The sequence below is a fragment of the Bos indicus genome, chromosome 6 (genome assembly GCF_029378745.1).
Source record: "Bos indicus isolate NIAB-ARS_2022 breed Sahiwal x Tharparkar chromosome 6, NIAB-ARS_B.indTharparkar_mat_pri_1.0, whole genome shotgun sequence".
In the NCBI taxonomy this organism is placed as follows: domain Eukaryota; kingdom Metazoa; phylum Chordata; class Mammalia; order Artiodactyla; family Bovidae; genus Bos; species Bos indicus.
The window spans coordinates 104264273-104276939 of NC_091765.1; the positions used below are offsets into that span (position 1 = coordinate 104264273).

General features: G+C 44.5%; 1 protein-coding gene across 3 annotated transcripts in view; it reads left to right on the forward strand.

Annotated features, from left to right (window-relative positions):
• EVC2 (EvC ciliary complex subunit 2) overlaps positions 1 to 12667 on the forward strand; it is a 165045-nt gene that overhangs the window by 92587 nt on the left and 59791 nt on the right. For all 3 annotated transcript variants that reach the window (XM_070791783.1, XM_070791781.1, XM_070791782.1), the window contains exons 11-13: positions 3494 to 3733; positions 7508 to 7683; positions 10593 to 10752. In XM_070791783.1, the coding sequence (XP_070647884.1) occupies positions 3494 to 3733; positions 7508 to 7683; positions 10593 to 10752 (576 nt within the window). The remainder of the gene's footprint in view (positions 1 to 3493; positions 3734 to 7507; positions 7684 to 10592; positions 10753 to 12667) is intronic.

Genomic DNA, 12667 nt, shown 5'->3' on the forward strand with positions numbered 1-12667 from the left:
TCCCAGCAACTGCACCTCACAGACGCCCAGGGCGATGCAGTTTTAAGTGTTGGGTCATTATTTCCACTGGCCGTTGGGAGCATGGAGAAGGGGTGACACGCAGTGTCTTCCTGCTTCATCCATGCAGGGGCCAATGGGAGGGGACTATCCCTCTGGATCCCCCAGGCCACCGTGTGCAGAGACCAGTCTCTTTATTTAAGCCAATCTGCTTCCAAAAATACCATATGAACGGCAAAAGGTAATAGAGCTATTTCCCTTCCAGTCTGTTCAAACCATTCCATCTTAGAAAACTATTGACGACCTTGTACTTATCTGTTCATTTATTATAGTCACCTTTAGATAAAAATGCATGAAAATATATCAGTCATATTATTCCTCCAAAAATTTGCTTTAAAAAAAAACGAAATGGGCAGTATCAGTTTTCTTGAGTAAAGTTTAGGAATTCCAATAATTAGTATAGTAGTGAATTCTGTTCACATTGAAAAACCTATGTAATCCCAAACAGTTTTCAAAGCATTTCTCCAGGGAGAGACTCTTGGGAGGTCAGTGCTGACCATGGACTCTGAGCGCGGGTGGCTTAGGTTTAGATCTCACTCTGTTCCTCCAGGGGCATTGTTCAGGCTCCCTGGGTCTTGGTTTCCCCATCCTTAAACTGGGGATAATGATGACGCCTGTTGTATAGAACAGTTAATATTAATACTTGTGTAGGACTTAGACCAGAACTTGGCACTGTCGGCCCTGTTCTATACAGTGTTTATCATGATTCATCATTTTGTGTAACTTTAAAGAAGCCCATGGCATAAAACAGTCAGCCTGTGAAATCTTTTCAGTTTGAGCTGGGGAAACAGAAGCCCAGAGGGGAAGTGACTTGCCCAGATTCCTGCAAGCAGCCACTGGCCATTCAGGGTATGTGCTGTGTACCAGGACTCTTTTCCAGATCTGCCAGCTTCCCAGCTGCTTGGAGAAGAGGCAGCGCCAGCACCACCTGCCCTGAGCTCCCTGAGGTCTCCTAACTCCTCTATATGTGTGCTTAAGGAAGAACTGCCTTACGTGCAAGAACTCTTACACTGTAACCACCCCTGGTGGATTTACTTCTATAAAACATTTTTACAATTTGCCAAGCCTTTTAAATTGAGTACAGGGAGTGTCATTTAGTACAGTCATAATTTCTGGATACAATTTCACATTTTTGATGGTGTAGTTCAATTCAGTTCAGTCACTCGGTCATGTCCGACTCTTTGTGACCCCATGGACCACATCACACCAGGCTTCCTCCCCTGTCCATCACCAACTCCCAGAGCTTGCTCAAACTCATATCCATCAAGTCGATGGTGCCATCCAACCATCTCATCCTCTGTTATCCCCTTCTCCTCCTGCCTTCAATCTTTCCCACCATCAGGTTCTTTTCCAATGAGTCAGTTCTTTGAATCAGGTGGCTAAAGTATTGGAGCTTCACCTTTAGCATCAGTCCTTCCAATGAATATTCAGGACTGATTTCCTTTAGGATAGACTGGTTGGATCTCCTTGCAGTCTAAGAGACTCTCAGAAGTCTTCTCCAACACCACAGTTCAAAAGCATCAATTCTTTGGCCCTCAGCTTTCTTTATGGTCCAACTCTCACATCCATACATGACTACTGGAAAAACCATAGCTTTGACTAGACAGATCTTTGTCAGTAAAGTCAAGTCTCTGCTTTTTAATATACTGTCTAGGTTGGTCATAGCTTTTCTCCCAAGAAGCAAGCATCTTTTAATTTCATGGCTGCAGTCACCATCTGCAGTGATTTTGGAGCCCAAGAAAATAAAGTCTGTCACTGTTTTCATTGTCTCCCCATCTTGATGGTGTAGAGTCAGGGTAAATAGCAGTTGCCAGAATAGCCTGCCACAGGCCTGTGATTCTTGAGCCAGGATTGAAGTGCCCTGTCCTGGTCCATGTCCTCCAATCCCTCCATGCAGGTTGCTTTTTCAGGCATTTGAAGCCAAAGGATAAACATGCCTCATTTATCTGAAAAGTCTATTTTAGTGAAAAGTTCAGTAGGGAGTTGTGGTGAATGACCATTATATTAATGTGTCTTTAAAAATGCACATATGTTGCCAGTTTTTTAAATATAAAAATTTGGATAAAAATCCAGACTTTCAGCTTCTCTTTAAAAAAAAATGGGAAGATGTGGCTACCCCAAGTGCATAGTCCTGCAGAGCCTCCCTTGGTGGGTTGACTGGCTGGCCCTGTAGGCAGGGCTTTCTGTCTCCACCTTGCCCCACTCCCCACCACTCTAGTGTGTCCCATGCCAGGCCACTTCACATGACCTCTGCTGGTTGGCAGGCCTGGGAAGGGGTGTCCTTTGCTTTAGACTTTAGTCTCTCATCTGTGCCTCAGGAGAACTGAACTGGAGCAGGAGATGAACGCATTTCTGTGGATTGTGGGAGTGACAGTCTTATCATCTTCAAAGTTTATGTCCCCTGAAAAGGAGGGGATTCATGTGATGTCTATACCAGGGGCCAGGGATCTTGGGGTCTTCTTAGAATTCTGCCCCTGCAGGTGGGATTACTAACATGCCCTCCTGCAGCATGGGTCTCTGAGATGATGGGAGTGCAGATGCATCAGGAGCTCAGTGAAAGTGTGTCCCCTGCCTTCTCTCTGGACCGTAGAAAGTGCAGGCATCCCAGAAGCCACTTCTTACCTCCTGTTTGCCTCCCTTTTACACAAATGATCTCAGCTTGGGCCTGATCACTGGTATTTTTCTCTTCAACTAAGTTAAGAATGAAAGATGATGGAAATAAGCTCGAGAGGCCTAACAGCACAGTCCATTGATGTTTCCATTTTGCGGGCTATTTTCAGGCAGTTTGATTTGAAGATTTCAACCCTTATGAATTTTCTTCTTTGAGATGGTTCTGTGTACGTGTGTATACATGTGTGTGTTCCATGCGTGTGTGCACACATGTGCTTGCATGTGCATGTATGTGTGTGTAAGTGTATCGCTCTGTGTGCGTATGTGTGTAGCTGTATCTTTGTGCATGTATGTGCACTGTTTGTGGCTGTGAGCATTTATATGCACTGTGTGTGTGCATGTGTATGTTTGCTGGTACATGCATGTGTGCAGTGTGTATGTGTGTGTACGTGTGCATGCATGTGTGTGCTTCTTTGTGTATATGTATGTGCATTTATGTGCACTGTGCATGTGTGTGTTGATGGTGCACGCGTGTGTCCTGTGTGTACATGTGTATTGTGTATGTGCATGTATGTGTGTGCATGTCTATGCATTATTTCTGGGTGTGTTTATGTGCGCTATGCATGTGTATATGTGTGCATGTATATATGTACATCACTGGCGAGTGCATTTATGTGCATTGTGCGTGTGTGTTGGGACATGTATGTGTGCTGTGTGTACACATTTGCACACACATATACATGTGTGTGCTCACATGTTGCGTGCATGTGCCTGTACACACCCGGCTGGTGTGTCACCCCCCACACATTCCCTCTTTTCTCCGCAGTCCGCCGTCGAGTGCAGCAGCCTCCTGCGGACCCTGCACGGCCTGGAGCAGGAACACCTGAGGAGGTCGCTCGCTCTACAGCAGGAGGAGGACCTTGCCAAGGCCCACAGGCAGCTGGCCATTTTCCAGAGGAACGAACTGCACAATATCTTTTTTACCCAGATAAAAAGTGCTATTTTCAAAGGCGAGCTGAAGCCAGAGGCAGCAAAAATGCTGCTGCAAGATTACTCTAAAATACAGGTAATGCCTCCAATGAGGCTCCCTCTGATGGAGGAGTCATTTTCCTGAACTGTTTCACTAAATGTCTCCTCTCCCCGAGTTAAGTCCTGTCTCTTCTTTTGTGCTGGGTTCCAGTGAACTAACCTCATCTTCCTTCCACCTCTTGATGTAGAGGGTGACTTTCCAGTAAGCAGGGAAAATAAATGGTGGCTTGAAGCACAGGCCCTGGACTCAGGCTCACCTGGACCCGAATTCTAGCTCCACCACCTGTCAGCTCTGTCAACTAAAGCAAATTGCCAAGTGTCTCTGAGTCTGTTGCCTTATCTGTAAAATGGAAGTAATAGAGTCCCCATACTAAAAGTGGCATGTTGCAGATTTAATCAAATTCACAGAAAGCCAGTGCTTGGCACAATATAGGTTTAATATATATAGCAGTTAAAAGTAGAAATGTGTAAGTGCATATATGTACGTGTGTGTGTGCACATGTGTGGTGATGTGTGCCTAGGGCTTATGATCTCTGTCTTCATAGGCTTGGGTGAATTTGTGGGTGTTTGTGCATGGAAGCTTGAGTGTCATTAATCTAGAAAGAATGAATTCCTAGATGACTGTGCAAATACTGGGTTGGCCAAAAAGTACATTTAGGTTTTTTTGTAACATTTTAAGCCAAACGAATTTTTTGGCCAAACCTACCAGACCACCTGACCTGCCTCTTGAGAAACCTATATGCAGGTCAGGAAGCAACAGTTAGAACTGGGCATGGAACAACAGACTGGTTCCAAATAGGAAAAGGAGTATGTCAAGGCTGTATATTGTCACCCTACTTATTTAACACAGAGTACATCATGAGAAACGCTGGGCTAGAAGAAGCATAAGCTGGAATCAAGATTGCTGGGAGAAATATCAATAACCTCAGATATGCAGATGACACCACCCTTATGGCAGAAAGTGAAGAGGAACTAAAAAGCCTCTTGATGAAAGTGAAAGAGGAGAGTGAAAAAGTTGGCTTAAAGCTCCACATTCAGAAAACGAAGATCATGGCATCTGGTCCCATTACTTCATGGGAAATAGATGGGGAAACAGTGGAAAGAGTGCCAGACTTTATTTTTTTGGGTTCCAAAATCACTGTAGATGGTGATTGCAGCCATGAAAATAAAAGACGCTTACTCCTTGGAAGAAAAGTTACGACCAACCTAGATAGCATATTGAAAAGCAGAGACATTACATTGCCTACAAAAGGTCCATCTAGTCAAGGCTATGGTTTTTCCAGTGGTCATGTGTGGATGTGAGAGTTGGACTATGAAGAAAGCTGAGCGCCGAAGAATTGATGCTTTTGAACTGTGGTGTTGGAGAAGACTGTTGAGAGTCCCTTGGACTGCAAGGAGATCCAACCAGTCCATTCTAAAGGAGATCAGCCCTGGGTGTTCTTTGGTAGGAATGATGCTAAAGCTTAACCTCCAGTACTTTGGCCACCTCATGCGAAGAGTTGACTCACTGGAAAAGACTCTGATGCTGGGAGGGATTGGGGGCAGGAGGAGAAGGGGACGACAGAGGATGAGATGGCTGGATGGCATCACTGACTCGATGGACATGAGTCTCAGTGAACTCCAGGAGTTGATGATGGACAGGGAGGCCTGATGTGCTGCGATTCATGGGGTCTCAAAGAGCCGGACATGACTGAGGGACTGAACTGAACTAATAGTTTATATGAGACTGTCAGTAGTTTTACGAGGCCTGCCTAAGGTCTTTAACCTGCACCTGTATGTGTATGCTTAGTCGCTCAGTCATGTCCAACTCTTTGTGACCCCATGGACTGCAGCCTGCCAGGATCTCTGTCCATGGAGATTCTTCAGGCAAGAATACTAGAGTGGGTTGTCATGCCCTCCTCCAGGGAGATCTTCCCAACCCAGGGATGGAACCCAGGTCTCCCGCACTGCAGGCGGATTCTTTTCTGTCTGAGCCACCAGGGAATGAATGAAATCACTGGTGTGCAGTAACACACCGGAGTTCTGGTCCTGACTCAGGCCCTGTGAGTAAGGGCTGTGACAGAGCAGAGCCATCCCAGGAGGAGACCAGTGGCCCTCATGAGCCTTCTGGGAAGAGAGGACCCCTCTCTGAAGGTACTGGACATCTGAGCATGAAGAGAACTAGCCAGGCTCTCCTTTTTCCTCTTGGTTTTTCCCACTAAAACTTTAGGAGAATAAGTAAACTCCCGGGTAGGTATTCAGACCCTAGCGCATCCCTTAGGGATGAATAGACTTTGCTGCCCGTTTACTTACTCCTCATGATGAGCTGTGTCTGACTCCCCATGTCAGGAAGTACATGTGTTATTGTTCATAAGACTGGGGACAGAAAAGTAACAGCTGTGCTGATAGTGCCATGGCACAGACACGTTGGTATCTGAGGACTCCGACTCTGAGCTTCCTGACATAAGGGCTCAGATCAGCCAACTCACGGGATCCAGCTCCGTGGAGGATGGAAATACCATCTCAGTGTTCCTATTGTGTTGACCTGCTGCCAGGAACTCTTAGGGAGAAGCTGGCCTTTGGACACATCCCATTGACCATTCCACTCTTCACTGTCTGGAGAGTGCAAATCCTCAGGTGTTGGACCTGGAAAGATTATAGCTTTTGTATGGAAAGGGGACTGTCCAGGGCCTCATATGTTTCTTTTTGAAGAAGACATTGAACCTCCAAGTAACGCATTGCATGAACAGTATTTCACCTGGAAAAGAGACAACAGAGCCAGTCAGTGAGATAATACACTAAGGCTGATGTTTTAATTACTGCAGGTCTCATTTCTGCTGGTTTAATTATGGCTCATCTAATTACTGTGCTACTGGTTGAAGTTGGATTTGTGAGACAACCACTACTGAGCTAGAGCACAGGTCCTGGAATCAGATGGCTGAGGTTCAAAGCCTTGCTCAGTCGTTTACCAGCTGTGTGATGTGGACTCAGTTTCCTCATCTGTGAAATGGGAATAACAGAATCCTCTCCCTGGATTAAGTTAGAAAAGACGAGAAACACTCTGGGTCCAGTGCCAGGCCCAGAAGAAGCACCCAGTGTGTGCTAGGCTATTATTACTCTTGTGTGCTTGCTTGGGTTTTTATGCATTTTGCAAATTCTGAGAACTTCTTGCTACTCTGTGACCAGACTCATCTCATGTCCTTGCTGAATGTGAGGGTGCTGGGGTCAGAGCCAGTGGCGATATATCCCAGAACTTCAGCATCTGACGTGATGCTGTGTTTGGGGAACTTCAGAGATGTGTTTGGGGAACTTCAGAGGTGTGACCACATGTGGCTGAAGGACACCTGAGTAAAATGTACATTCCATTCCTAAGGCAGCAGAATTGTTTTGATAAGACTTTACCATCTGGGTCTTGAATGCACTTTTCAAAGCCCTTTTAAAAAAAATAATTTGTTTTAAATTTATTTTTAATTGGAGGATAGTTACTTTACAATGTTGTATTAGTTTCTGCTATTACAGCAATATGAATCAGCTATAAGTGTGTGTGTGTATATATATATATTCCCCTCCCTCTTGAGCCTCCTTCCCACCCCTCTAGGTCATCACAGAACACCAAGTTGAGCTCCCTGAGCTATACAGCAGTTTCCCTTTCCTATTAGTATGTACTTTTCTCTAAGCCTTTGTTCAGGGCTGGGACATTTAAGGTATTCATCTCGGGGCTTTTGTTCCTGTGTATTTTCTTCAGAAAGGAAATGTAATATTTTAAATGACTAGAAAGAATTTTCTCTAAATTTTAATTAGTTATGTTTTCTCGATTTTTTTTTAAAAACAGGAGAGTGTCGAAGAGTTAATGGACTTTTTCCAGGCTAGTAAGAGATACCATCTCAGTAAAAGATTCGGCCACAGAGAGTACCTGGTCCAGAATATCCAGTCATCAGAGACCCGTATGCAAGGCCTGCTGAGCACTGCGTCTGCCCAGCTGACCCTCCTCATCCAGAAACACGAGAGGTAAGACTCCTAAACCACCCCAGATAAGGCAGACAGACAGCCTTCCTCCAACATTCCTTGTAGAGACCATCTGCTGCTGCTGCTGCTAAGTCGCTTCAGTTGTATCTGACCCTTTGCGACCGCCAGGCTCCTCTGTCCATTGGATTCTCCAGGCAAAAGTACTGGAGTAGTATGCCATGCCCTCCTCCAGGGGATCTTCCCGACCCAGGGATGAAACCCATATCTCTTAATCTCCTGCATTGGCAGGTGGGTTCCTAACCACTAACACTTCCTGGGAAGCCCTAGAGACCACCTACTTCTGTTCATTCACTGAATGCACTGGCTACTTGACTTATTTCTTAAGAATTCTCTAGTTAGAAGAATCCTTTGCATGATAGAATTTTAAAAATATAGTCAGTAGTCGAGACGACTTTACAATGAGCCAATATGTTCCCATCATCAACTTCAGTAGGTGCCAGCTTGTGGCCAGTCTTGATGTAGCTGTTCATCCTGACCCTGAGTCGTTTTAAAGCAAACCCCTAGCATTTCACTGAGGCATCAGTGGTGGAGGCTTAGAGGAACTGTGTGGTAAGGGCAGCCTGCTTCTCCTTGAGCTCTAGCACACTGCTGGCTCTTGCATTCACCTTTGTTTTTTGTGTTTTGGGTTTTTTTTTAACTAAATTATAGTTGATGTACAGTGTTGAGTTAGTTTTAGGTGTACAGCACATGGATTCAGTTATACATATAAATCAGTGTATCTGCGTGTGTATATATATTCTTTTTCAGAACCTTTTTTATAAGTTATTACAAAATATTGAATATAGTTCCCTATGTTATACAGTAGGTCCTTGTTGGTTATTTATTTTATATATAGTGGTATGTATATGTTTATCCTAACTTCCTAATTTGTCCCTCCTCTCCTCCCCACTTTGGTAATCATAACTTTATTTTCTATATCTGTGAGGATTTTTCTTTTTGTAAATAAGTCCATTTGTATCTTTTTTTTTAAGATTCCACATGTAAGCACTGTCATATGATATTCGTCTTTCTCTAACTTACTTCACTTACTATGCTAATCTCTAGCTACATCCTTGTTTCTGCAAATGGCATTATCTGCATTATTTCCTTCTATTTATGGGTGAGTGTATGTATATATGTATGTATATACTACATCTTCTTTATCCATTCATCTGTCAATGGACATTTAGGTTGCTTCCATGTCTTGACCTTTGGAATTAAGTATATACACACAGATGCTTATCTTGGATTCTGGGTACTTTTTCTCAGCAACATTGGGGTACCATGAAGCCAGGTAAATGGTGTTAATCACTGTAGGTTCTAGCCCCTTGACAACATTTTTTTCTAAGCTAGTCTTTGAGACTCATGATTGTCAACAATGAAATTTATTCTTTGTAGGTTACAAGCTCTAAAATGAATAGGGCCATGATGATAAGGTTGATTTTCTTAGGACAACCATGGTTTTATGATTGGTTCTACTATCTAGCTAATTGTATTAGGACTTTGCAGTGCCCTTGCCCTCTTTGGGCTTCCCTGGTGGCTCAGAGGGTAAAGTATCTGCCTGCAATACAGGAGACCTGGGTTCGATCCCTGGGTCAGGAAGATCCCCTGGAAAAGGAAATGGCAACCCACTCTAGTACTCTTGCCTGGAAAATCCCATGGACAGAGAAGCCTGGTAGACAACAGTCCATGGGATCACAAAGAATTGGACACGACTGAGCGACTTCACTTTCTTTCTTTCATTTTGCCCTCTTTAATGAGGATTCTGTAAAGTGCAAATTATATGAACACTTCCCACCTAAAGATGCTAATAAATTTGTCACTGCAGTTGACTTGACATTCCTGATTCATTTTCACTCTAGTGAAAGAAGCAGCTCTTTGCCATGAGCAGAAGCACCAGACAGCTGGTTGTACTGTTGGGAGCAGTTTCCAGGGAAGTATATTACCTCTGATTTTTAAATACTATTTTAATAGGTTGGCACAGACATATTTCTGAAATGTGTATCTACTGTTCATTCAGGAAGCTTCCATGGAGAATTTACTGTGTGCCAAGCAGGGGCCTCAACCAGGGATGCAACAGACTGGGAACAGTAGTGGTAATATTGACAGCATCTGAAAAAACAGATCCAGTAAGATATGTTTGAGGAATTGACTCACATGAGTTGGAGGCTGAAAAGTTCCAGGATCTCCATCTGTAAGCTGGAGGCACAGGAAAGCCAGTGGTGTAATTCAGCCAAAGGCCTGAGAACTGGCGGAATCCCAGTCTTAGAGAAGGAGATGAGATGAGATATCCCAGTTCAACAGCAAGGCAGGAAAAAAGGGGGGATTTCTTATTCCTCCACTTTTTATTCTATTCAGGCCCTGAGTGAACTGGGTGATGCCCACCCACAATGGGGAGAATCAATCTGCTTTATTGAGCCTACCCATTCAAATGCTAATCTCACAAGAAAACACCCTCACAGAGACACTCAAGCGTGATGTTTGATGTGGGCACCCTGGCCAGTCTATCTAATACACAGAATTAACCCTCACACTGAGCTTTCCCTGATTGACCTCTTGGACTTTGCTTGTGCCGTTCGTGTCACCAGGAGGTCCTAGTCCATCATTTCCTCCTGGAAGAGTCTATTTGTTCCACCGTGGTCCTCTGGAATGTTACGTTCTCCAAAAACTCTTCCCCAATTTCTTCCCTGACAGGTGATATCCCTGTGATGTTGAGCGTCCTCTACATGCCTCTAAAAAAGATGATCTTTCCCTTCCTGCATTTTAGTAATGTCTTAGCTGCCCGTTATGATGGTGGCGATTTCTCAGATTCAAACCAAACTAATATGGAGATAAACACTCATCTCCAGCATATTCAAGCTGCAGGTGAGTTTGGACACTGCATCAACTAACTCTGCATCTTTTTCATCTAGAGCAGGCTACTTGGATGAAGATCAGATGCAAGTACTCTTGGAGCGGGCTCAAACAGAAGTTTTTTCTATAAAACAGAAGTTGGACAATGACTTGAAGCAGGAAAAGAAAAAACTCCACCAAAAACTAATAATTAAGAGAAGACGGGAGATGCTGCAAAAGGTATATAAGGAATTCTGACATTTATTTTTTGCATAATCATTGTGAACACCTACCAAGTGCCAGGTTCAGTGCCGGACACTGGCATCAGAAGGCTAGGATCCGAAGGGTGACTGGACAGGCATCCTAAGGCACCATCTGCAGTTGATTGGTAGTGACTCTTTGGAATGCTGTGATAAGGCTTCAGTGGGTCCCGTCCAGCTCAGCAAAGCTGAGGGTTGTGATAGATTAGTAATGTCTGCCAGGACAAGAGACTAGCAGTGCTGGTTCCAGTGAATAATGACTGGTGGCTGCTATAACATTTATGGAGTGTTTACTTAGCACTGTGCTAAGTGTATTATGTATCTTATTTAATTGTTTTATTAACCTGTGAGGTAGATACTACTATTTTCTGTCTTTTTTCTGACAAAGACATTGAACCTGAGAGGGCTTAAGTGTTATGATCTATTTGAGCTACTACAGAAAATACTGTAGACTAGGTGGCTTATAAAGAACAAAAATTGATATGTCGCAGTTCTGGAGGCTGGAAGTCAAGATCAGGGCTCCAGCAAGGGCAGGTTCTGATGGAGACCCTCTTCAGGTTGCAGATGATAGACTCCTTGCTGGTGGAAGAAGTCAGAAGGGTGGAAGGTGGGGAGGGAGCTCTGTGGGTGGGTGTCTGGCCTCTTTTGCAAGGACACTAATTTCATCCAGGAGCTCCATCCTCATGCCCTAAGCTCCTTTCCAAAGCTTCCTCACCTACATCCTCAGAACATGTGTTAGATTTCAACATCTGCATGTTGGGGGAACACAAGCATTCAGATTACAGCACTAAGTAATGAGGTCAAGGTCACATGTTTAGTGATTGGCAGTTGTGGGATTGAGTCCAAGACTGTGTGATGTAGAGTCTCAGCCTTGCCCTTGACGCTAACCTGCTCAGTTGTTTGCCCACCTGGAGAGGGGGCAAACACAGCAAACACATAAATGCACCCTGTGCTGTCTTCATGCTCTGGTAGCACAGAAGTCACCGTCACCTGGGGAAGGCTGCACAGAGCAGGTGCAGCTGAACCTGAGTCCTGGGGACAGGGAGCATCTGGTGTGTGCAAGACAGGAGGGACATTACAGGTGGTGGGCAGGCATCTTGTTCAAACGTGAAAGATTCAGGCAAGGGTGCCCTGCTGTGTGTGGAGCTCCAAGAACATGAGGATTGAGAGGGCAGGGGCTGGAGGAGGCACGCCCAGGAAGCAACACCTCTTCAACGAGGGCAGTGTGCTGGGGTGACAGCTGACTTTCATCCGAGGATGAGGGAACACTGAAGTGTCCCTGAACACTGAAGTTTTCAGGAGAAGTGATGCCAAAAACTCAATCTCTGTGCACCAGTGCCGAATCAGAGACAGAGTTTTGGGTGAAATAGAAAAGCAAAGCTTTATTGCTTTGTCAGGCAAAGGAGGACACAGCAGGCCCTTGCCCTGAAAAACTGTGTGTCCCCCCAGGGAGGATTTGGTGAGTTTTATAGCTATACCTTAAGGGCAGTACTGCTGATAAGGATCAGCATGTGTGCAGGGCCTGCACATCTTTAATCTGGCCTCAGGTGGTCTCTTGATGAGCAGGTTATCAAGCTGTCATCTCTGAAATGAAGAATGCTAACATATTCCATGATGCTGTTAAAGTGCTGCACTCAATACATCAGTAAATTGGAAAACTCAGCAGTGGTGACAGGACTGGAAAAGGTCACTTTCCATTCCAACCCCAAAGAAGGGCAATGCCAAAAAATGTTCAAAATACTGCACAATTACACTAATCTCACATTCTAGCAAAGTAGGGCTCAAAATTCTCCAAGCCACGCTTCAACAGTATGTGAACTGTGAATTTCCAGATGTTCAAGCTGGATTTAGAAAAGGCAGAGGAACCAGAGATCAAATTGTCAACATCTGTTGGG